A 24,252-nucleotide genomic window follows, 5' to 3' on the forward strand; every position below is an offset into this window, starting at 1 on the left:
GTGACGCGGTGCTGAGAGGCAATTGCTACTTCTGCAGAGTGAAGCTGCACAGCTGATGCCGGAGAGTGCTGACCTTTCTTCCTTTGAAAATTCGGCTTTAAACTGGGCTAGTCACACTTATTTGAAATCTCTCAGCCCCACTCACCTCACAGAGTGTTGTGGGGGAGGAAGGGAAAGGAGAATGTTAGCCGCTTTGAGACTCCTTCGGGTAGTGATAAAGCGGGATATCAAATCCAAACTCTTCTTCTTCTTCTATTTCAAATATTTCAGAATACAAAAGCATTCATCCACAGAGGAGTTTGTTCCCTGTGTGTCTTGAGTCTCTGTTCTGCATGTGCCTCCTTAATCAAATCATACCCATAATATTAATTCAGAGCACGTGCACCCGCCTCAACTTGAGCACCATAGAAACAGGATTGTAGAGCTGGAAGGGACCGCGAGGGTCATCTAGCCTAACCGCCTGCAATGCAGGAATCTTTTGCCCAACATGAGGCTCAAACACACAACACTGAGATTAAGAGTCCCATGGTCTCTCTCTCTCTCTCTCTCTCTCTCTCTCTCTCTCTCTCCTCTAGTCTAATTTTGTTGGCTGAGTTTTTGAGGCTCCAGGATAGGGTGGATGCAGGGTTCTTCCTATCGATTCCTTGCACCCCGTGGTTTATTTGGCATCTAGCAGAAGATAGAGGATTGCTGGACGGAGGAAGCAATCAATACAAGAAGGGGTGGTTTCAGCTGCTCTGATGGAGGTGGGCAAGTGATAACTCCCTAAGAAACTCTCTCTGGGTAGTCACAAGTCTTCCCTTTGAGGGCAAGATGCCAGAGTGAGCGGCGGCTATGCAACTCTTCAACGGTACCAGTTGTCTGGATACTTTCCAATCTGGTTTCTCTTTTGGCAATGGAGCAGCCTTTGGCCTGGTTTGCCAAGGCAAGCTGTGGTTTTAGCCACCATGAAAACAAGCTGTAGCTTGTGGTTAAGTTTGGAAACTTGTGGTTCATTGCAAACTCGGGTGCAGACCAGCACGCTGTGCCAAAGCTTGGCTTCGTTCAGCATGGCATCAAATTGAACCACAGAGAAAAGAACGCAACTGTGAGCTCTACTCCACATTGGTGCAGTTCTGCTAGACCATAGTTTACCTTAGCGTGACGTATGGACCAGGCCATTGTCCTTCTAATGTATGGACAGGGGAAGTGTAACTGCGCTAATTCTTCTGGACTTTTCCATAGCTCTCTTTCTCTCTCTCACCCCCCCCCCCAATAATTGACCATGAAATCCTCCTGTCTCAGTTTGGGGAGCACATCATTCCAGGTTTCCATTTCTACCGGGATGATGAATTCCAGAAGACACTTCAACCAATTATAATATAATTTCACAGAATACCTTACAGCAGTGCTACCCAAGTTTAAATGGTCAGGAAAGCCAGCCTGGCTGGTCTCTAACCTTTTAATCTTGTGTTAACACAAATATATATATATATATATATATATATATATATATATATATATATATATATATATATTTGCTTTCGTAGATTTTCACGGGTATAGGTATGCAGGTTTTGGTGTCCTCGGGTGTCTTCCCGTGTAAAAGTTGGGGTGTCTAGGCGACGTTTCGACGAGGTCTCACTCGTCATCTTCAGGCTGGTGCTTTCGGCTTCTTGTTACTGGAACAGAGCAGGATCTCAGTGTTTGAGTTCCTATAAATACTGTTGAGGGGTGTGGTGTATAGCCTCCAATGTTCTGGGCCGAGAGGAAGTTCCCAGGCTAGTGTGCCTTTTCTTCTTTTGTTCCTTAGTTGCTTGAGGGATATCTTGAGTGATTTCTTGAGTGATATCCTGAGTACCACTTAGGTGGGTCATTAGGTGTGGATTAGTTGCTAAAGCCTTTGTGTCTTGACCTCTTGAACTTTGTGAAGAGTTTTTCTGAGAAGATGGTCAGGGGTCCCTTTACCTTTACTAATGGTGTGGTGTACAATATATATATATATATATATATATATATATATATATATATATATATATTGTACACCACACCATTAGTAAAGGTAAAGGGACCCCTGACCATTAGGTCCAGTCATGACCGACTCTGGGGTTGCGGCGCTCATCTCGCTTTACTGGCTGAGGGAGCAGGCGTACGGCTTCTGGGTCATGTGGCCAGCATGACTAAGCAGCTTCTGGCAAACCAGAGCAGCGCACGGAAACACAGTTTACCTTCCCGCTGGAGCGGTACCTATTTATCTACTTGCACTTTGATGTGCTTTCGAACTGCTAAGTTGGCAGGAGCAGGGAACGAGCAACGGGAGCTCACCCCGTTGTGGGGGATTTGAACCGCTGACCTTCTGATGAGCAAGTCCTAGGCTCTGTGGTTTAACCCACAGCGCCACCCACTTCCCATACACCACATGATTAAGAACATCCAAAAACTTGGTAGACTGGACTTAGAATGTCAGTGATTACCAAGAGCAGATCTTGGAAAGGGCAATGTCCATGGGTGAAAAAGAAAGGCGACTTGGGGCTTGGAAGATGAATCACAAGTGGGAAAGTTTGAATTAACTCAAATTTGACTTGGGACACATTGGTTCACTCAGCACGGCACCTTTCATTTTTTGAAAGGATGAAAAACCTGCCCATTCCATACCTGGAGCCAAATTCTGACTCACCACTGAAGTGGTTAATGATTGCTCTTTAGAAAGAGTCAGAACTTCACCTTTTGCAGGTATTTCTGCTATGGATTCCTCATTAGATGTTATCTCATAGGTTGTCAAGCTGTCAAATGTCCGCCCCCCCCCCCCCAGAGCAAAGGCTGGTCTTGCATAGGCCTGAACAGCTGCACCTTACTAATTTCAGTAAGTACTAATTCCTCTTGGCGTCTTGCAAGAAGCCAGAAAGCTACGTACAAGACATGGACCCTCTATAGGACAACTGAGAAGCGAAATGGACAATTTCCAGATATTAAACTGGCATCCCTAAGCATACTCACTTAGAAGTAAATAATCACACATTTTTGCTTCTCAATAAAATATTTAGGACAAGGGTTATAAACTGCAATGATAAAGTTAACTATGCTGGGGATAGGTTCACTGACTGAAGGAGAAGGGAATCTGAATTTTGTAACTTGTGGATTTTTGTTTTGAGAAAAGCCAGGTGGGAGAAACGGTGTAGATATTGTGAACTGGGTTATTTTTTTTAGTATCCAAAATTACCAGCTGAAGTGCTAATATCAAATTTTGATTCCTGACATTCTAATGTTTAATTCTGAATATTAAATTTAAGTGAATATGTAGGGATCCAGTAGGATATCTTGGCTTCGGGTCACACAACTGAAGAATAGGGACACCCAAATTTCATCATCATCTCCATTTTGATAGGGCTGGTGTTACTCCAGTCAAAGTTGAGAAATGTTGCAAATTTGATTCTAGCTATTACTATTAATTAAATTTGTACACTGCCCTTCATCCCTGGATCTCAGGGCGGTTCACTAATTACCCTACTGACTTCCAAATGGGCTTATTCAATAAGTGGTTTGAGGACTGCCAATTGATGCCTGTGGTTCCAGCGATTCTTAATTCATTTTAAGGCACGGCACCCTGCGGCATCAACCCCGTGCCAAGTTTGCCAACAAACTGAATAAAGCCAAGGTTTTTTAATCAGCATTCAGTAGCCCTGTAAAAAGAAGGAGCGTTGAAACAACATTTGAGATCAGCAAAACATTTCTGGTGAGAGGAAATGGAAGACAGGAGGATTGTGGTGAAGAAATGTTGTGCCCCCACAATGCATATGGATTCTTCCCAATTCCCTTTATGAATGGCTCTGGATAAATCACCATGCGGCAATGCACACTTCAGGACTTGTAGGCAATCCTGAGCGAGGGACAGATGGACACATAGATGGGCAACTACTGATTCTAGGAGGAGGAGGTTATGGAGTTATGAGGATGGATGTCTGGAATTCAGAGGCAGACAGAGGACTGACAACAAGGACAACACACCAACCGTACCTTCGCCGGCTCCTTTGCCTTTCCTGTCAGGTACCTCTAACCCCGTGCCCCCTGAGGAATATAAGGAGACGTCCGTTGGCACTGGCCAACTGCTGGCCGTGTCTTCCGTCATCTCAAACATCTGCCCTTCCATCGGCTGCAGGTGCCAGTTTAGGCCAAACAGGTGCATGGCTGTGGTGAGCAACGAGAAAAGTCATCTTTTTGTGGGGGGGTTGCTTCTCTGCCGAGGAAATACAAAGACTATGCCCAAGTTCACTGCTCCTCTTGGTTCGACCCCCAGGGCTCCAACATCAGCACTGACTTCTGCACTGCTTTGGACTTATGAAGATCACAATGGCTTGGGCCTAGTAGGGATGGAGAGCCCCTGGTCCTCCAGAGGTTGCTTGGTTACAACTCCCATCATCCCATGCCACTGGACACGGCTGGCTGGGGTGGTTGGGTGTTGGAGTCTAGCAATACCTGGAAGGCTACACGTTCTCCATCCATATCCCACCCACAACTTTGGAGAGCTGGTGACTGTGGATTCTTGAGTATAGCATCCATTGGCCAAATCCATTGGCCAAGCACATGCAGGTATTATCAGCGCCTGTTCCCAGCTCCACAGATCTCTTGCCCTAGAAATACATGGAAATCTGAGCTAAGTACCCTTCAGAGGTTCAATAAGAGAGGCCGTTTTGTCTTGATTTTTTTCAGAGGCTGGGTTTGAGAGCAGAACATTTTTATCTTGGCAAATACGTGTTCCCAAACCCTCAATGTTTTCTGAGATAAACATGGATGTAGGGCATGGAATTGAAAATCTGTGGGAGTTATAGACAGGGGTGCTTCCGCTGATTATCTTGTGCAAAGGCCTCAACCTCACCCCATGGGCATCTTTCACCCCATTTGGAATTGCTTCCAGTTTCAGAACTCAGCTGAGAGGGCAGACATTTTTAAACAACCTAGGAATGCTTGACAAGGAAGATCTGCCAGCTCAGATTGGGACCATGTTGCAACAACCTGGTTGAAGCTAGGAGCTGAAAAGTTGGGTAGAGATATAATTCCACAGGGGAAAGAATTGGGGCTCAATCCAAATCAAACTCAAACTCATTTCTTTGAGGTGGAGCTTTCTCTGAATGGAGAACGCTGCGTAAAAACAATCCGCAAAGGAGGCCGGCATAGCGTGTTCTCCAATAAATGAGAGCACGTGTTGCGGTGTGGGCCACCAGGCCAGGCCTCTTGTTGCCAGGCAGGTTAATAGTTGTTGCCTGGCACTGTGATTGGGTAACCGGGTTGCTGGGGCAAATTGTATGTTGCAAATTGGGTGGGTGTGACCATAGTCTTTAAATATTGGTGCACTCTGGTTTCTCTTTCTCTTTGCAGAGTGCATCGGATCACCCGCCCGCCCGCCCTCTTTTCCGTTTGACCTTGCTTTGCCTGTCATGGGGTCGTCTGCCTTGGCGCAGGGGCCTAGTAGGAATTTTGCCATTTGGTGATTGGCTATGCCATTTGGTTTTTGCCTACTACTCAGCAATTCGTCACAACTTGTAAGGTTGTGGTTAGGCATTGGTTATAATATGCTGGTGGTGGAGGGGTCAGGATAGGCTGTGCCTGCCCCTCCCATTGCGCTGAAGGGAATTCCGTTAAAGGAATCCTGGGGCTTGCCATGATTTCGTCCAATCCCTGTCATGGGACCAGGGCCGCCCAATCCCTGTCATGGGAATCCTTGTCATAGGATCTGGGCCGGCAAGCTTTCGGGGAGCTGCTGGGGTGAGCGGCGTGGGTCCGACGCTTAGCTCAAATGACCCCCAGTTTGACTTTCTCTTCTACTGGCTACCAATCAGACCTCGGGATGTCAGTTCTGTCCCAGGCGGGGGGACAGATAGTCATAACCAATGTCTAAACAACCACTCACTGATTTTGTATTTTAATAAAGTTGTGGCCAAAATAGTGCCCAAAAACCAAAACTAAATTACGTGTTATGTGTGAAGTTATTTGAGGGGTGGCCTGGGGACCTACACACGCAACCAATGGCACAGGAACTTTTTCTCCTTTTGTTTCTCTTTCCATTGTATGCAGAAAGAGTGAAAGAGAGCAGAGCAGATCTTATGCCTTGATGCAACGCCAGCGTTCTCCTAATCAGGTCAAGGGCTGCATTGGGTAGGTTGGATAAGCGAGGCAGAAACATCTATGGGATTTGCTTGATGCTAGAACGCACTGTTTGCTTGTCTATGTGCGTCGCGAAAAGTCAAAACAGTGGAAGAATCAACTCCGCAGAGAAGGGAGCACCTAAAATCCAAGGAATGTGGTGGCTCCATTTTTAAAAAAACAGTAATAACAGAGCAGTGCACTGGCATGGTATATAGAACAGGGCATGTTTATATGATTAGCCATCGCCTCCTGAAAGCAAAGAGAAAAGCCAAAACGGCTTCCTGTATCCTTTCTCTCTCCTCCCCAACATAAACATTTCATATTTAATCACGATCCAAATTTTCCCTTTGGGCTTTCTGCAGTTCTCAGATTCGCTGTTCCCCACTCTCTCGATTAAGGGGGCACATGTACCCACCCCACCCCACAAAAGTGCACGGCACATCCTCCAGGAACTTGTCCGGTGGTATTAGCGTCAAGTCCACTCAACGTAATTAAGAGCAGAAAAACGGAAAGGGAACGGCTCCCCAACATTGCCGTTTTGTTTATAAAACCATGCCAGAATTTGTCAAGCGTTCCAGGAGGCAGCTTAGCGCTGAGCACAGGGGAGAAGGTCAAAGCTGCAAACTTGTCGCACAAAGCGGAATCCGAGGTTCCTGAACTCTCCTAACAAAGAAAAACAAGCTTGGAACTGGGCGAGTACTTTTAGCTGCCAGTCTCTAATACCAAATTCCCAAATCTCTCAATGGATCAGACGCCATGCCAAGCCATGGTTTGTCCAACTCATCATTTAGAAGCAATGAAAACAAGCACTGTAACTATGATTTGTCAATGTAGGTATCGTGCCAAACTATAGGTAGGTACTAGCTGTGGTTCACATCATATAGAATAGAATAGAATAGAATAGAATAGAATAGAATAGAATCATAGAGTTGGAATAGACCACAAGGGCCATCGAGTCCAACCAAGCAGGAAACACCATCAGAGCACTCCTGACATATGGTTGTCAAGCCTCTGCTTAAAGACCTCCAAAGAAGGAGACTCCACCACACACCTTGGCAGCAAATTCCACTGTCGAACAGCTCTTACTGTCAGGAAGTTCTTCCTAATGTTTAGGTGGAATCTTCTTTCTTGTAGTTTGGATCCATTGCTCCGTGTCCGCTTCTCTGGAGCAGCAGAAAACAACCGTTCTCCCTCCTCTATATGACATCCTTTTATATATTTGAACATGGCTATCATATCACCCCTTAACCTCCTCTTCTCCAGGCTAAACATGCCCAGCTCCCTTAGCTGTTCCTCATAAGGCATCGTTTCCAGGCCTTTGACCATTTTGGTTGCCCTCCTCTGGACACGTTCCAGTTTGTCAGTGTCCTTCTTGAACTGTGGTGCCCAGAACTGGACACAGTACTCCAGGTGAGGTCTGACCAGAGCAGAATACAGTGGCACTATTACTTCCCTTGATCTAGATGCTATACTCCTATTGATGCAGCCCAGAATTGCATTGGCTTTTTTAGCTGCCGCGTCACACTGTTGGCTCATGTCAAGTTTGTGGTCAACCAAGACTCCTAGATCCTTTTCACATGTACTGCTCTCAAGCCAGGTGTCCCCCATCTTGTATTTGTGCCTCTCATTTTTTTTGCCCAAGTGCAATACTTTACATTTCTCCCTGTTAAAGTTCATCTTGTTTGTTTTGGCCCAGTTCTCAACATCTAATTAAAAAATCCCCAAATCTCTCAATGGATCAGATATCATGCCAAGCCATGGTTTGTTCAATTCATCATTTAGAAGCTAGGTAAACCATGGTTAAGAGCTGCTTATCTCCTTCAGTGTGTTCTCTGAGCTCTCAGCTCCAGAATTTGACCTTTCCCATTCTTAATAAAGACTCCAGCAATGAAAATAAGCACTGTAACTATGGTTTGTCGATTTAGATAATATGCCAAACTATAGGTAGGTACTAGCTGTGGTTTGCAAACTCACATCAAAACCATGGCTTGCTCCAACAATGACTGGTATCAATTCAGATGTCTCATCCAGCTACAGGAAAGCTTCCTAAGTAGTTACTATTTGGTTTTATTTAAAAATAAATAAATAGGAATAGATCAAAGGCAGTTGTCCCATTTCGAAGCATAAACCAGGTCTAAGTAAGCTGACTATGTACACACCTCTCGTTTTGCCATGTAAATAAGGGGTGTTTGTTACAAAAACTGCAATTAATCTTTTGGATAGTCCTCGAGGGTTACTATACAGAACAAAATTTATCTGAGCTGTGGGAAAGAGTTGGGTCACCAGGAAGTTTTCAAAACTTATCTCACGCAAAAAGCTTTCAAACTTCTAAGGCTGGCTAGTGCAAGATTTCTCCAAAACACTTATTCCATCACTGAATTGCTTTTACCGTTTGGCAGCTCTTAATGTCTAACCTATATCTTCCTCTGTGTAGCATAAAATAAGTGAAAGAACTGTGGGAGAAAGATTTTTTATAAAAGAGAGAGAGAGAGAGGAAATATATCCTTCGAAGCACTAAGAGCTCTTAAAAGCAAAATGGAAGTATTAGGAAGAGAGGAGTCGGGGTTCCAGAAAGTTCAGTCTGGACCATTCAGGGACGTTTCCTCAGCCACCGGTCTACTCAGCAAGATGGAAAGAAAGGGGCTCAAAGCACAAACACCTTCTTAACAATATTTCTCATCTCATGCAACATTCAATGCATTTTCAGCCACACTGAAGGCTTCCCACCCACTCAAAGAGCGCCGGTTAAAAAGAGCCATTTCCTACAGCACTTAACACCTCTGAATGCACACACTTCTGTTGTGTTTTAGTTACACCACTCACAGTTAATTGAAAGTGTTTTATTATTTCGTTTTCTCTTAAAGCTCCTTTTCGGCAGCTGACACACCAAGGGTATTAAAAGTAGAAGTTAAGCGCGGTTCAAACTGTATTTATATTTATGTGGAGTGCCGCAACTGCAAACTCATGAGGAGGCGGGGAGAGAGACGCTGCGTGGCTGCGAATATCATTGCAATGTACACAACCCACCATATTCAGTCCTTTACAGGGCTGAGTTAATAAGTTGTGCCTCTGGTTACTGCTAATGAAACGCCATTGCTGGTCATCTTTCCCCTTAGTAATTAAGTTCTTGCATTTCATTTTGAGGCCAGGCTCATTAGCTTTTAATGATGCCAGATTCTCACACAGTCACTTGTTGTACTTTAAGGTCCCTTGCTCTCTGTTTGCTTCTCATCTTTCGCTTCCCTATGGCTACCTCCCGTTCTATTGAAATTTGGGACAAGGATTCAGTTTTTCGGACGAATATTTTGGCCCATATTAATTCTGCATGTTCATTCACTCAGAAGTCCACTCAGTCCTATAATTGGTTTAATCTATGGTTTAGTTTTTAAATAAACGAACAGGGAAATTTGTATTCAAATAGGTATTTGATCACAAAATATACATTTCAATATCTAGGTAAAAAAAAGCTAAAGGACCCCTGGACAGTTAGGTTCAGTCAAAGGCGACTATGGGGTTGTGGCACTCATCTCGCTTTCAGGCCAAGGGAGCCAGCGTTTGTCCACAGACAGCTTTCTGGGTCATGTGGCCAGCAGGACTAAACCGCTTCTGGCATAACGGGACACCGTGATGGAAGCCAGAGTGCACGGAAATGCCGTTTACCTTTCCGCCTCGGTGGTACCTATTTATCTACTTGCACTGGTGTGCTTTCAAACTGCTAGGTTGGCAGGAGCTGGGACAGAGCAATGGGAGCTCACCTGTTGCGGGGATTCAAACCGCTGACCTTCTGATTGGCAAGCCCAAAAGGCTCAGTGGTTTAGACCACAGCGCCACCCGCGTCCCCTATTTCAAAGCCTAGGGTAGGGTTGTATGGTGGTTATGCCATTTTCTCTGTGTTTCTTCATAGAAACATAGAATTGGAAGGCAACCCCCAATTCTATGCAATGCAGGAATCAGAGCTAAATAATCTTTGACAAGTGGCCTTCCGACAAGTGGCCTTCTGCTTAAAAACCTGCAAAGAAGGAGAGTCCACCACCTTTTGCGGGAGTCCATTCCACAGTTGGACAGCTCTAACCATCAGAAAGCTCTTCCAGAAGTTTAGCTGGGATCTGAATCCCTTGTTTTGGGTCCTAGCCTCCGGAGCAATTTTGCTCCTTCTTCCACGGGAAGACAGCCTTGCCAACAATGGTCCGTATAGTTAAAGCTATGGTTTTCCCAGCAGTGATGTATAGAAGTGAGAGCTGGACCATAAAGAAGGCTGATCGCCGAAGAATGGATGCTTTTGAATTATGGTGCTGGAGGAGACTCTTGAGAGTCCCATGGATTGCAAGAAGATCAAACCTCTCCATTCTGAAGGAAATCAGCCCTGAGTGCTCACTGGAAGGACAGATCCTGAAGCTGAGACTCCAATACTTTGGCCACCTCATGAGAAGAGAAGACTCCCTGGAAAAGACCCTGATGTTGGGAAAGATGGAGGGCACAAGGAGAAGGGGACGACAGAGGACGAGATGGTTGGACAGTGTTCTCGAAGCTACCAGCATGAGTTTGACCAAACTGTGGGAGGCAGTGGAAGACAGGAGTGCCTGGCGTGCTCTGGTCCAGGGGATCACGAAGAGTCGGACATGACTAAACAACAACAACAAGAAAATCGTATCACCTCCGTGATTCATATTGCTAAGCAGCACATTGTTCCAGGCTTTTATGTCACCGAACAACATATTGTTCTAGGAGTGCAGTGCCACAAAAAAGAAGATGTGAATAAGGGGTGCAGGAACATTGCACCCATAGCTAGTCAACTTTCAGATTTGAAAATAAGGGATCAGCAGCCTCACCTGTCCAGGGAATAGTCTATGGGATATCTAACAATCCGGGATAGCAGCGGGAAGCAGCGGGAAACAACGCTGGAATAAGGAAATTTCCCGCAGAAAAAGGGAAGGCTGACAGCTATGATTGCACCCCAAAGCGACACATTATGCCCAGATGAAAATTGGCCGGCGAGGACCCACATTTGAATTAGCATCCTGACAGGTTCGTTGGTTTTCCCCCTGCTACCTGCTGCTATCAATTTGTGGAAAATGGGGCTTAAGGTAAGGTTACCAGACGTCCCCGTTTCCCAGGGACAGTCCCCAGATTTACAAATCTGTCCTCTGACAGAATCCATCTATTTAGTAGGAAGTTGAAAAATGTCCCCGGGTTCATTGGGGGTGAAAATCTGGTAACCTTAGCTTAAGGGACTAAGCAGCCCTCTGTATTGTCAACAGAGACTTATGAAAGAATTGAAGAAATCAGGCAGAAAGTTTGTAGAGAGCAAAGAAGGGAGTGGAAGGGAACCCGAAGGAAAGGAATGAAGAGGCTTTCGTGTGTGTGTGTGTGTGTGTGTGTGTGTGTGTGTGTGTGTCTGTGGTGATGAGGGAAGAGAAAGGTGGCCAACAAAATGGACTCCTCTCAGGACAGGTTGATGGAGTGAGGGAGTTAGCCGAGACAAGCCACTGATTTTGATAGATCACTGAGAGAAGTAAAGACCAAGACATGCTTAGTGAGGCGTAAGAGGCTTCTTTTCGGGGTGGGGTGGATGGGGAAGAAGAAATCCACAGAAGTCAGCAGGAAAATATAACAGAAGGAGGGGTGGGGTGCGGGGTAAAAGAAAGAGAGAGAACGAGAAGCAAAAAAACAACAAACCTCACACGTTGCTGGCCTTTTATTAGCTTGTTGACTTGCTAGAGCTGGGCAAAGGAAATGCAATAAATAACCAAAGTGATCAATTACAGCGTTTTAAATTAAGGCCTGAGTAAAAGCCCAGAGGCTGGAGACAGTAATTGATTTCTAAGTTGGTATTGAAAGAGGGATCCAGGAAAAAAGTCTCCCTGATGGTGCCACTCCTTGTTTAATATTCGGAGGGGGGGACGGACGGCAAAGTCCTCCAGGCCAACATTTTAGTCTTCAATCCTGAGCCACTGATCTTTAATTGAGGCAAATCTTCCAGTGAATGCAATTTTCTTAAATAAGGTCTCTCTCTCTCTCTGTGTGTCTCTTTCTCTCTCTTTCTGTAACCAACATCTTTTTTTGTTTTGTTTAAATCCCTTATACTTTACAGAGCCTGTTGGCTGGATGAAGTCAGCACACCTTCACTAGTTAGAGCATCAGCACCAGCCAGCAAAACAGGTAGGTTGCTACAGGTAAGTTTACCTGCTTTTATTATTTTGCTGGTGGAGAAGGGGAATAATGTCCAGAAGGGGAATTTGTCTTGCACCATCTGTTCACCGTCTGTTCTGTCAGAGTGGTTACAGAGTGCTGGACCTGGGAGACCTGGGTTCAAATCCCCATTAATCCATGAAACTCACTGGGTGACCCAGAGTGGCTGGGGCAACCGAGCTGGATAGACAGGGCATTACTACTACTGTCTTCTTCTTCTTCATCATCATCATCATCAACAATGACATCAGAATCCATGCATCACCTCTGTTCTAGCCTTTCTTGATAATGAAGATGCTCAGGCCTTGATCATTTTTTGTCGGCTCTTGAACTCCCACCAGATCTCTGGTGTCCTGTTCAAGATGTTGAACGTGTCAGCCAGCTCAGAAAAGTAGGCTGAAAGTCTTACATAAAGAACACAGTTACTTTCCTTGGCCTGTACTAAAAAAGCACCAGCAAACCAGGAACCTGAAAGATGCGGCATTATCACCGCATGCTAGCATTTGCCCATCATGCTGTACCAGAACGGTTCACCGCAGGCCCCGTCGGCGCCAGTAAATTTTGTATTATGCATCCTACAAGGGCCTTTCCTAGTAAAATAATATTTTTCCATCTAGATCCTTTTACGACGGGAACCATATTACTTCCTAATCTATATTGCGGCATGTTTCTCCACGATCAAAGTCAATTACCACTCGGTCCCAGCACACCTCTAAATGGAGTTTTAATTTGTGTATATTAAAGAGGAATCTTCCCATCGGGGTATTCGCTGTAATTAGAGAAACCAGGGCAAGCAGGTTTTTACAGAGAGCCTCCCACCTTGCCTTGTAATTGATAAAGGATAGGGCTGGTCTGTTATGGTCAGTATAACTTTATGCAAACCACCTCATTAACCAACCTGTTATTAGGGGAGGGCACTTAATTGATGAAGCATGGTTCCGATGCTTAATTCAGCCACCTCCAGCTCATTCCCCAGCTGCCCCCAATATATCTACCAGAACACATTCGGTGAGCCCACCTCATCCCATTTATCAAGGTGATATATTTATTACATTTATGCCCTGCTCTTCCTACAGGAAACTCACGAGTGCAGGCGTCCCCCCCCCCACTAGCATGCGATCGACTTGCGTGCAACCGCGTATATGTATGGCACCGGGAAATAACAAAATAATTTAATTGGGAATGGTGGGAGAGAGCTGGAGAGTCGTTGGGGCTCACAAGGAAGCCTGAAGAGGATGTCAGTGAGGGCAGAGGAAGCCCTGAATAGCCAGAGGCACAGTGGGGCTTTGTTTCGGCTGCTTAGCTTCCCCGCCTAACAGCTGACACTCAGGGTAGCGTAGCAGCAAGTACCACTTTCCTGCACATCCAGCCTCTAGCCGGTTCAGAGCTTCAACTCCAGATATTTGGGTCTGGACTGGGGAGAGACCGGGAGAGTGAGCGAGCTGGAGAGCAGGAAGAAATGGGAGTTTGGAGGGGTTTTAGACGGTGCTCCCCTCTATGCGATTTCAGTTATGTGCAGGGCCCCCCAGAACGCAACCCTGCATAAATGGGGAGATACCTGTAGCTCACATGAAACTACCCATCTCTTGTCCAAGTCCGGCTTAGTTTGAATCACAAAACAGCATCATGGACTCTCAAACCATCCCTTCTCATGGCTGAATTATAATTAGGACTGAGCTGAAAACACCCCACCATTTCTCGTGGACATTTTTGATAGCGCTGAAAAACGCCTCCCATGTCCCGTGACCATTTGGTATTCTGCATTTGCTCATTTGCGAAATCGGTCTCTCTCATCCTCACTTCCGACTGCCCTCGCTGATATGACCACACAGTCAAATCTGACCAGTTGCAATATTAACTACAGTTTTTCTGGTAGTATCATAACGTCTGGCTTAGCGACCTCCATTTCATTCATTACAAACACAACTAACATCACACGACTCACTCAGAACGAGGGAGAAGCAGCAGCTAGTTGAAAATATTAGCACTGCATGGGGGTTTCATTTTAAACATGGGCCCTTTGTACCATTTAAGTCGGGGGGGGGGGATTCTACTCCACTAAATCAGCACTTCCGTTTTTAAAATTAAGGGAAGAGGACATTGGCCACCTCATGAGAAGAGAAGACTCCCTGGAGAAGACCCTGATGTTGGGAAAGATGGAGGGCACAAGGAGAAGGGGACGACAGAGGACAAGATGGCTGGACAGTGTTCTCGAAGCTACCAGCATGAGTTTGACCAAACTGCGGGAGGCAGTGGAAGACAGGAGTGCCTGGAGTGCTCTGGTCCATGGGGTCACAAAGAGTCAGACACGACTAAACGACTAAACAACAACAAATCGTATCTCCTCTCAGTCTCTTTTTTTCCAGGCTAAACATACCCAGCTCCTTCAACCATTCCTCATCAGGCTTGGTTTCCAGACCCTTGACCATCTTATAATAATAAATATAATTTTATTATATTACTCCCGCCCATCTGGCTGGGTTGTCCCAGCCACATTCTTGGTTGCCCTCCTATGCACACGTTCCAGCTTGTCAACACCCTTCTTAAAACTGCGGCGTCCACAACTGGACACAGGACTCCGGGTGTCCACAGAGTGTGATTTCAGAGGCATCTCCACATAAGGAAGACTTGACCCTAGAAAAGGAGAGTTGAAGTGGGGGCTAGCTAGACACAGCAACCCTTTTCAGCCGTGAGACCCACAACGGCTAAGTAAAGTGGGCCAAGAAAGGCCCACAACTGGCGCGAGATGAAAAAGCAAAGCGGGGAGAATTGAGAGAGAAGAATGCCGACCACAGAAATGACTGGCGCGGAGCCAGGTCTGAAGGGTAACAACAGGAGCTGGGGAAAGAATTCGGTGTGGAAGTAAATTTACCACAAAGGAAAGGAGGAAGGGTGTGGAGGAGACTAGTTGTGCACAGCGGGGGAAATGTGCATTCCTCTCCTGTCCTTAAGACTGGAATTTTCGGAGCTACAACTAAGACTGAACGAAACTTCTTGGGATTAAAACAGCCTGAGTATGTCCGTGTGTGGAACTGAGGCAGATAGATGCTCCCAAGATGGGGACTGCTTCATTCAGCTAGGAAGGTGTGAGCGAGGCCAATTTAGATTTTTATTTGTACAGAGGAAGCTTTAAGAACACTTTATTCTAACCTGCTTGTCCTCTTCCTCCAAATGAGTTTCGGTCATAAAAACCCTCTATTAAAAAAATGAAGAACAGTGTGAAGACGACAGCGGGGAGGGGGAGAACGGACCGAAAGCAAGAGAGGCGCTTTTTTCTTCTGCAAAAACAAGGCCTGGCAAATTGTTACAAATGGACCCAAGTCTGGGAGGGCTGATTAACCAGCTGACACTGCGGAATTAATGACCGTCTCCCCTCCAGAGAACAGGAGCAAAAATCCAGCACAGGGAGTCGGGAGGAGAATAAATCTGAGGGAATGGGACAGATCAGCGTTAAGAGTCCTATCAATAATGAAATTTAACACAGCCCGGCAGCTGGCGCAGACAAGCCTCAAACGAAGGCGGCAGAGGAAGCGGTGGCTCGTTCGCACTGGGGTTGCCCCATAGCAGAATCCAATTTCCTCCCCCCACCCTCCGACCCCCAAATACCACCGTAGCAAGTTCAACCACGCATATTATCACAGGGCAAAGATCCCTGAGTTGCAAGACAAATCTGTACCAAGGGCTAGCTAACGTACGTTATCCCCAGGTAACAATCTCCGTCTCGCTCGATCCAACTTGCAATTTGTTTAAGTATGTTAAGAGCGGGTGAGCAAGAGGTTGGAGTGAGCCAAATCACCGATCAAGGGCCTTTCATCTGACTTTTGGGATCAGTGATCATAAAAAAACCAAACATAAATGGAGGAGTCAATGTTTTTATCCGTTTCCCACTTGCAATGCTGCTTGTTCACTTGGGCTGTTATTTGTTTGCTTTTAAAAAAATAAAATAAATGTTGGTTTGTTAACAATAACAGCAATGCTCAGAAATAAAAAAAGCAAGAAAAGAACCAACATTGTAAGCTGTAAAGCACCATAGCCTGGAAGGACAAAAGTAGAAAGATACAGCGTTGCTCCAAAGGGATAATAAAATATTCACTCATACAAAAAATCACTTTACAGATAATATGGACTGGTGAAAAACAAATGTATTCTCCACCATTGTTGAGAATCAAGCTTCCATACAGGTTTAAATGAGCCAGATATTTGCATGTACGTGTGGCACTGAGTGACCATATGCCTCAATATTTGTATAAGAAATAAAATCATGCTTTTTTAAAAACAACAAAAGTAACGCGAGCTCTGTATTAAGTTTATGGGATAGCTGTTCAAGACGGGCAATTTGCCTTTAAAAATAAAACAATTTAATAAAACAATTCAGTAAAATAATTTTAAATAATAAAATAGCACAATATTCACTTTCGAAAAATGCTTTTTCCCTAAAAAAAGAGAAAAGGCTACTAAAGACCAATAAGCCATTCCTACCCTTAGCGGTGAGCAAATAAACTCTTAACATGTGAGCTACAGCAGCCTGTTGCTTGCTATTACAAGTAAGAACACTTCACGTATGGCAAGTGTGTTCTCATGGAATAAATCCATTGTTGTGACAGAACCGCGAGAAAAACACGTTATTGGGTGGGAAAAGAACCAGATACTGACTTGAGTGTCAGAAGACTACGTTGCATTTCAACAGCGTCTCCGTCTCCAAGCATGTCTTTGTAATGGAAACAGGAGATTGAAAAGAAGATGGCCGAGTTTAATTCAACAACGCGGCCCACCCTCACGCGCTGTCTCAGACAACTCAATCTGAGGGCCATTATTATGACTGGATCGCCCCACACAAAATGCGTGGTATTTGAAAACAGTGAAAGCAGTCATTATGGGAGAAGTTTCCCCCTCCCTCTCATTCATCCCGCTCCCTCTGTGTCTGCATTTAGCTGCAATTAAAATACACTATTTCATGGTAATTAGCGTGAAATAAAGACCGGGGCTTGAGGAGACCTCCTTTCAGAAGTTATTAAGATCTGTAGCACCACCACCCCTTCCTGGCCACGATTCCATTTTCAGTACAGTGGTACCTCGGGTTACATACGCTTCAGGTTACATACGCTTCAGGTTACACAGTCTGCTAACCCAGAAATAGTGCTTCAGAACTAAGAACTTTGCTTCAGGATAAGAACAGAAATCAGGCTCCAGCGGCGCAGCAGCAGTAGGAGGCCCCATTAGCTAAAGTGGTGCTTTAGGTCAAGAACAGTTTCAGTTTAAGAACGGACCCCTGGAACGAATTAAGTACTTAACCTGAGGTACCACTGCACTTGTGGGCAAAGGCTGAAGAAAGTTGAGGAATGAAGGATAAGTCTGAGCATCTGCACTACGCTTGTTAAAAGACCATGGCAGCCATGCCTCCCCTCCAATCATCAGTGTCAGTAGGGACTTTTACAACTAGGGATTTATAATGACTGTTAAAACAAATCCCTCATGACAAGTGGATTTAAGACTGGGGCAGAGCGTTCAGAGCCAAACCGAAGCAGAAACAACCAGCTCCATCATATCCACACAGCCCACAGGGAGAAACACACAGGAAAGCTCAAGATACACATTGATATACCCACACGTAGTTGTCACTCTGAGAAACGTAGAAAATAACAGGATATATTTATCCGAAAGTCTTCAAACTTACACGACCCTTTAAAAAGTTAGCTGATGAAGATGAATACATCGAAACACGGCCCTGTCCTGGTTTCTGATCCATAACTGACTTCTGACTTCTGCTCAGTGATTGAAATTAAGACCTTCACGTTGAATCTGACAATGGACCAACATGAACTTATCTCTACTCATAATCTCTTATCTCTAATTCTGCAACGAATTATTGTGTTATACATATCTTTACATGTTTGAGTTTGTTATCTCTGTTAGAGTTTGTAATCTCTATTTGAGTTTGTAATCCTTGTCAGAATACAAACTTTTGAATGGATTAGTTTTTGTTACAATTGACTACAGTGGTACCTCGGGTTAAGAACTTAATTCGCTCTGGAGGTCTGTTCTTAACCTGAAGACCTACATTGGCTCCCAGTACATTTCTGAGCACAATTCAAAGTGTTGGTGTTGACCTTTAAAGCCCTAAACGGCCTCGGCCCAGTATACCTGAAGGAGCGTCTCCACCCCCATCGTTCAGCCCGGACACTGAAATACAGCGCCGAGGGCCTTCTAGCGGTTCCCTCATTGCGAGAAGTGAGGCTACAGGGAACCAGGCAGAGGGCCTTCTTGGTAGTGGCGTCATCCCTATGGAACGCCCTCCCATCAGATGTCAAAGAGATAAACAACTACCTGACATTCAGAAGACATCTTAAGGCAGCCATGTTCAGGGAAGTTTTTAATGACATATTAGTGTATTTGTGGAAGCCGCCCAGAGTAGCTGGGGAAACCCAGCCAGATGGGCGGGGTACAAATAATAAATTATTATTATTATTATTATTATTATTATTATTATTATTAGCAGACGATGTCCTCCAGATGTTGCCAAGCTACATCTCCCATCAGCCCCAGCCTGTTCTGGGAGTTGTAGTTCCAACAACTGGAGGGTGTCATGCGGGCAATGCCAACTTGTGGAACGAAGCGTATTATGCAGCTAAAGAGAAGGCACGGGATGGGCAATCTTTGGTTCACAAGGTAGGATTCTGGTCTGTGGTGCTATCAGCCCATCTTGAACTGCCTGCGGCTGACTTTTCCAGCCGGCCATTGCGGTTGCGCAGCAAGCAAGCAGCTAGATAGAGCTCGACCTACAGAGCTTCCCGGCTGAAGCTCTGCAGTGCCTGACAGATATAAGCCAATGTGGAAACGTGAACGTGCAAAGCTGCTCAGAGCAGAACTTGACCTGATCCCTCGAGACGGCATAGGAAAGAAATCTTTTAAAAAAGCAAATGAAAAGAAAGGCTGCTTTGCCCTTTGGGCTCTCCCGCGTGCCATTTCCGTATCGTAAGGTTGTTGGGCTTGGGGTTGGTTTGTTTTCAAAGTTAAAACCTGCGCTGCTCCTTGCTTGGGGCTGCTTGCTGAACTGGAAGATCACTCTTCACATTTTTCAAACAATTATTTCGTGGCACAGAAAGAGGCTCGTTGCCAGCAGCTCCTATAGGACCGTAGATCTCCCTTACTCCGCTGCTTTTAAATGTCAGGCTAGAGGTCTTGCTTAGGTTTGGAGCAGAAAAAGGACCAATTCATTATAGCCTTTTTTCCAGGTTAGCTCTTCACTCCAGTTTGGGGGTGGCTGGAATGAATCGATCTCGAGAAAGAAGGCTCTAATGCAAGTTCTTGTACCTTCAATGCCATTACTTTCAGAGCTGCCGTTAAATCATTTTAGCCTCCACAGTCCCAAGGCTACAAAAAAGCTATCCATGGCTGCTGTCCAAACCTATAACGTGAGATTCCAAAGCCAGCCCCTCTTAAAATAAAAAAATTGGAAGCCAGAAGGAAACGGACAGTTCTCCCCTAACAAAAGCAAGCAGGCCTCCGACAGCACTGCAGATTGGGAGAACAAAAGAAAACGTTATTTTTGGTTATATTTAGTTCTCGCAGTGGGCTTGAACCAGGAGAGGAAAGGACGAGAGAGGCAGGGTGGAACTGGAAGCAATTTCCCCAGCTTGGCTTTTTCGGAGGTACTTTCCTCACTTCCCAGAGTTAAAGTGCGGCTTTTAACGGCTCAAAGGCGGCTGAGTCAGTGTTGCTTTTAACTGTGCTCTTGGCACAGAGATGTGGATTTGATTTTTAAAAAAAAGTTCCCGGAGAGAAAGCCGGTTTAAAACAAAAACAAAAGCCTCGCACAACTTGACTGCGGTAAGCTTTTGAGCCGTTCGTCTGGAGGAGGGAATCCTTCGGATGCGCAGATCCTCCTCCAGCTCAACCGTCTTCCAAGCACTTTATTCTCCCACAACAGATGGGAGTCAGAGTGCGCAGGTTCTTTAATGAGGGGAGGCGTGTTAATTAGGCTAGAAAGCAGCCAGGAAGGCCTCCGGAGTTTCCCACCATCCGCACGGCGAGGGGAGGAAATACCTGAGAGAGCTGTGCCCCCGAGACAATATTATTATTTTTTTCAATGGCCACCTTTGGTTATGTCTCTTGAGATGCTCCATCTGTCTATTCATCTACACATGGAACGCTGTCGGGCTCAGGTTCCCAGAGACACTTCACAAGGGTGCATTGTGGAAGTCTAGGGTGGAATTAGCAGAGAGATCATTAGGCCGAAAGATCTGGCAGTCAGCAGAAGCGAAATCTGCATGCCGTTACAGTGGTACCTCGGATTAAGAACTTAATCCGTTCTGGAGGTCCGTTCTTAAGCTGAAACTGTTCTTAACCTGAGGTACCACTTTAGCTAACGGGGCCTCCCGTTGCTGCCGTGCCACCGCTGTGCAATTTCTGTTCTCATCCTGAAGCAAAGTTCTTAACCTGAGGTACTATTTCTGGGTTAACAGAGTCTGTAACCTGAAGCGTCTGTAACCTGAAGTGTCTGTAACCCGAGGTACCACTGGAATGTGTATGGGTTGCGTCCCCTTCAAGAAGGTGGGGGTTACTAGGTGAAAATAATAGTCCCTTCCCTTGTCCCAATTATCTGGGTGAAATAAATGCTTCCTAATTTTGGTTGCTCCTTCATGGATCACTGCCTTGTCGTGGTGAATGGGCTTGAATAACTCAGAGAAGCTACGGGCTCAGAGAAGCTATCAGCCCTGGAATGGATTAATCCATTTTGCATTACTTTCTATGGGAAACTGCGCCTTGGTTTTGGAATGGACTTCCAGAACGGATTAAGTTTGAGAACCAAGGTACCACTGTACTGGTGTTATCAGCACCATGCTCTAACCAACTGAGCCAACTCTCCCTGTGTCCTTAGTTCCAGTTTTTATACACAACCTTTCAAGACACTAAAAGATTCATTTCCACCTACATCTTGTAACCAACAACTAGTATTTGCTGTATGTAGACAGTCATACCTCGGGTTGAATGTGCTTCAGGTTGAGCACTTTCGGGTTGCGCTCTGCAGCAACCCAGAAGTAACAGAACGCATTACTTCTGGGTTTCGCCGCTCGCGCATGCACAGACGCTCAAAATGATGTCACGTGCATGTGCGGTGGTGGCAAAACACGACCTGCAGATGCGCCGTCGCGTCTTACGTTCTATTCAGGATGCAAACAGGGCTCCGGAATGGATCCCGTTCGCATCCCGAGGTACCACTGTATTATCGAGTTCAGAAATGATTTTAAATAAATAAATAAATAAATAAGTTTAAGGGGAGGACTGGAAGGAATGCAGTTTTATATAAGGATTTCTCCATCGGGCTCCGGGGAGGGTCTCCTCGCAAGCCACGGGGACTCTCCAGGGTGTTCCCCATTTAGATACATTTCACTGATGCCCACAGAGGCCCGGAACATAACTCCTGTCTTAAGTCGGGAGTTGCCTCTACATATCTTTTTGCAGACCGAAAGCAACAGCGACAGTTGTTTCCATTCCGGACATGGGACTAAGAAGTGAATGTCCGCATTTTCTGGCCCCCTTTCCATTTTTGCCAGAATGCTCCGGCACCCATATCCAGAATGCGTGTCAGAATGGGACTCCCAAAGCCTCTCTGTCTCAGGCCATCTCTAGTTGAGATGGGCTTCCTTGCCTTCGCCTCTGTACACACCGCTGCGAATATTTGAAAAGGGAGTCGCTGGTGACTCAAAGCCTGGCTAATTCCAGCAGGGATGTAATGGCTTCCTCAAGTTAATGCACCTTTATCTTTCTGTTTGCCCATTATTCCTCTAGTACGGTGAGTCAGCCTTGTGAAAGCCTTCTGTTAAATCACAGTATTTACACATCACACCAGTCGTACAATTTCGATGGGATCACATTCTTTTCCCGCACTCTCGCTGCCCCCCTCTCCGCCTGCGGAAAGCAGAACCAACACTTCTTCCGTAGATCTTTGAACGGAAAGAGAGCTAAACCAAGTTCCCTCAGTTTTGTTGAAAGCTATGAGAATGTCACTGAAGCCTAAAAATCCTTTTAGGAATTTTAAATGTTGATATTACAAAAGACAGAACTATTTTTTTCTTATACGCGATGTCTGCAGCAAGAATCCTGGTGGCTAAGTATTGGAAAGGGAACCAGTTACCCACTAGGGGAGAATGGTTATGTAAGCTTTCAGAATATTTAGAATTAGCCAAATTGACAGATATAATAAGACAAAAACCAAAAAGTGAAGTGAAAAAGGAATGGGGGTGCCTAAATGAATACATTAAAAACCAAGGTTCAAGGGCAGAAATCTGGCTGAGTCTGGAATAACCTTGTGAAGTGAAAGGATAAGAAAGAGGGATTTATATCTAGATGCTAGGATAGAGATGATAAGGAAAACAAGACGTCAATGTGGACGTCAATGTTTGTTTTTCTTTTTAGTGTTTATATTATTAACTTGTAAGATATGGATTTGGGGTTTTTTTGTATGCTAGTTTTTGTGTATTGTTATTTTTCATTTTGATGTTGTTGTGTGGAAAATACTAATTTATTATATTTAAAGAAAAAAAGAGAATGTCACTGAAGCACAATGAGTACGGACATTTCTACAGAACGTCTTTCTCCCTTAAGTGGGCAATTTATCGCAATACCACAGATGTGCAAGGTATACGCAAAATCCCAGGACCAATTCCTTCTTTCTTCTCATATACAGAATTTTGTAAGTTAAAGGTAAAGGGTAAAGGGACCCCTGACCATTAAGTCTAGTCATGGCTGACTCTGGGGTTGCGGCGCTCATCTTGCTTTATTGGCCGAGGGAGCCAGTGTACAGCTTCTGGGTCATGTGGCCAGCATGACTAAGCCACTTCTGGCGAACCAGAGCAGCGCACGGAAGTGCTGTTTACCTTCCCGCCGGAGCGGTACCTATTTGTCTACTTGCACTTTGACATGCTTTCGAACTGCTAGGTTGGCAGGAGCAGGGACCGAGCAACGGGAGCTCACCCCGTTGCGGGGATTCGAACCGCTGACCTTCTGATCAGCAAGTCCTAGGCTCTGTTGTTTAACCCGCAGCGCCACCCGTGTCCCATTTGTAGTATCTGTCAATTTAGGGTTCATCCCTGCGGCTGTGGCCTACGGAGAGCTGACTTCTGGCACCAGGCTGGTTGTAAATAATGTCTGCAAATATGACATGAAGGCTGTAGGAATCTCTTGCAGATGACCGCAGTGCCTGGAGAGAGATAGTCAGGCAGGTAGTCAGATTGTGCATCTACAGAAGTGACCAAAGGAGAAATGACTATTGTGAGGAGCATGGGGAAAAGAAACCCCCTGCAGCAGCACATCTGGATGCCTTCATCTGCCCCAGCTGCAACAAAACATGTCTCTCTTGTATCGCTTTCTACAGCCACAGCAGCTGCTGAAACTCTCTGAAGGTTTGACTTCAAGGCACACTCCTCCATTGCCTCCTGAGACAGATGGATGCCAGCAACTGGCAATTTAGGGTTTATCCAGGCTTCCTTTTGTGCCATGTTCCTAGGCACAGGACCAGGCTTTAAAGCTCCACACACCTAGATAGTTTTGGGGTCTTTTTGTACCCAGTCAGACCAGCATTTTATCACTGAATTGCAGCCAACAGCAACCGGGTTTTCTGCAGATTACCACTGGCTCCGTTTCAGCAGTAAAACGCGGGTTACCTTGGGACAAATAGCCAACAACTCTCAGACATGGAGCTTTGTTCCTGGAAAGCAAAAGGAAGTTTGGTTGAGTGCTAAATTGAATGATTTCTCAACTGTGCAATGCAGAACACAAGCTGCTGCTTTAACCGAGTCTTGTGGCACCCTGAAAGCCTAGCCAATTTATTATGGTATAGGCTTTTGTGGACTACAGTTAATGTCATCAGATGCATTTTAAATTGCAGGTATGTATAGAAGCAGGAGGTGCGGGGAGGGCTGAAAACAGTGACGTCAGGAGGAA

General features: G+C 45.4%; 1 protein-coding gene across 18 annotated transcripts in view; it reads right to left on the reverse strand.

Annotated features, from left to right (window-relative positions):
* Positions 1-24,252, reverse strand: part of TENM4 (teneurin transmembrane protein 4) — a 625,655-nt gene that overhangs the window by 170,910 nt on the left and 430,493 nt on the right. For 15 of the 18 annotated variants that reach the window (XM_077926940.1, XM_028725942.2, XM_028725952.2 and 12 more), the window contains one exon: positions 3,994-4,164. The exons of the other annotated variants lie outside the window; for them this stretch is intronic. In XM_077926940.1, the coding sequence (XP_077783066.1) occupies positions 3,994-4,164 (171 nt within the window). The remainder of the gene's footprint in view (positions 1-3,993; positions 4,165-24,252) is intronic. 18 annotated transcript variants of the gene reach the window in all.

Source organism: Podarcis muralis, chromosome 4 (assembly GCF_964188315.1).
Source record: "Podarcis muralis chromosome 4, rPodMur119.hap1.1, whole genome shotgun sequence".
NCBI classification, from domain to species: Eukaryota; Metazoa; Chordata; class Lepidosauria; order Squamata; family Lacertidae; genus Podarcis; species Podarcis muralis.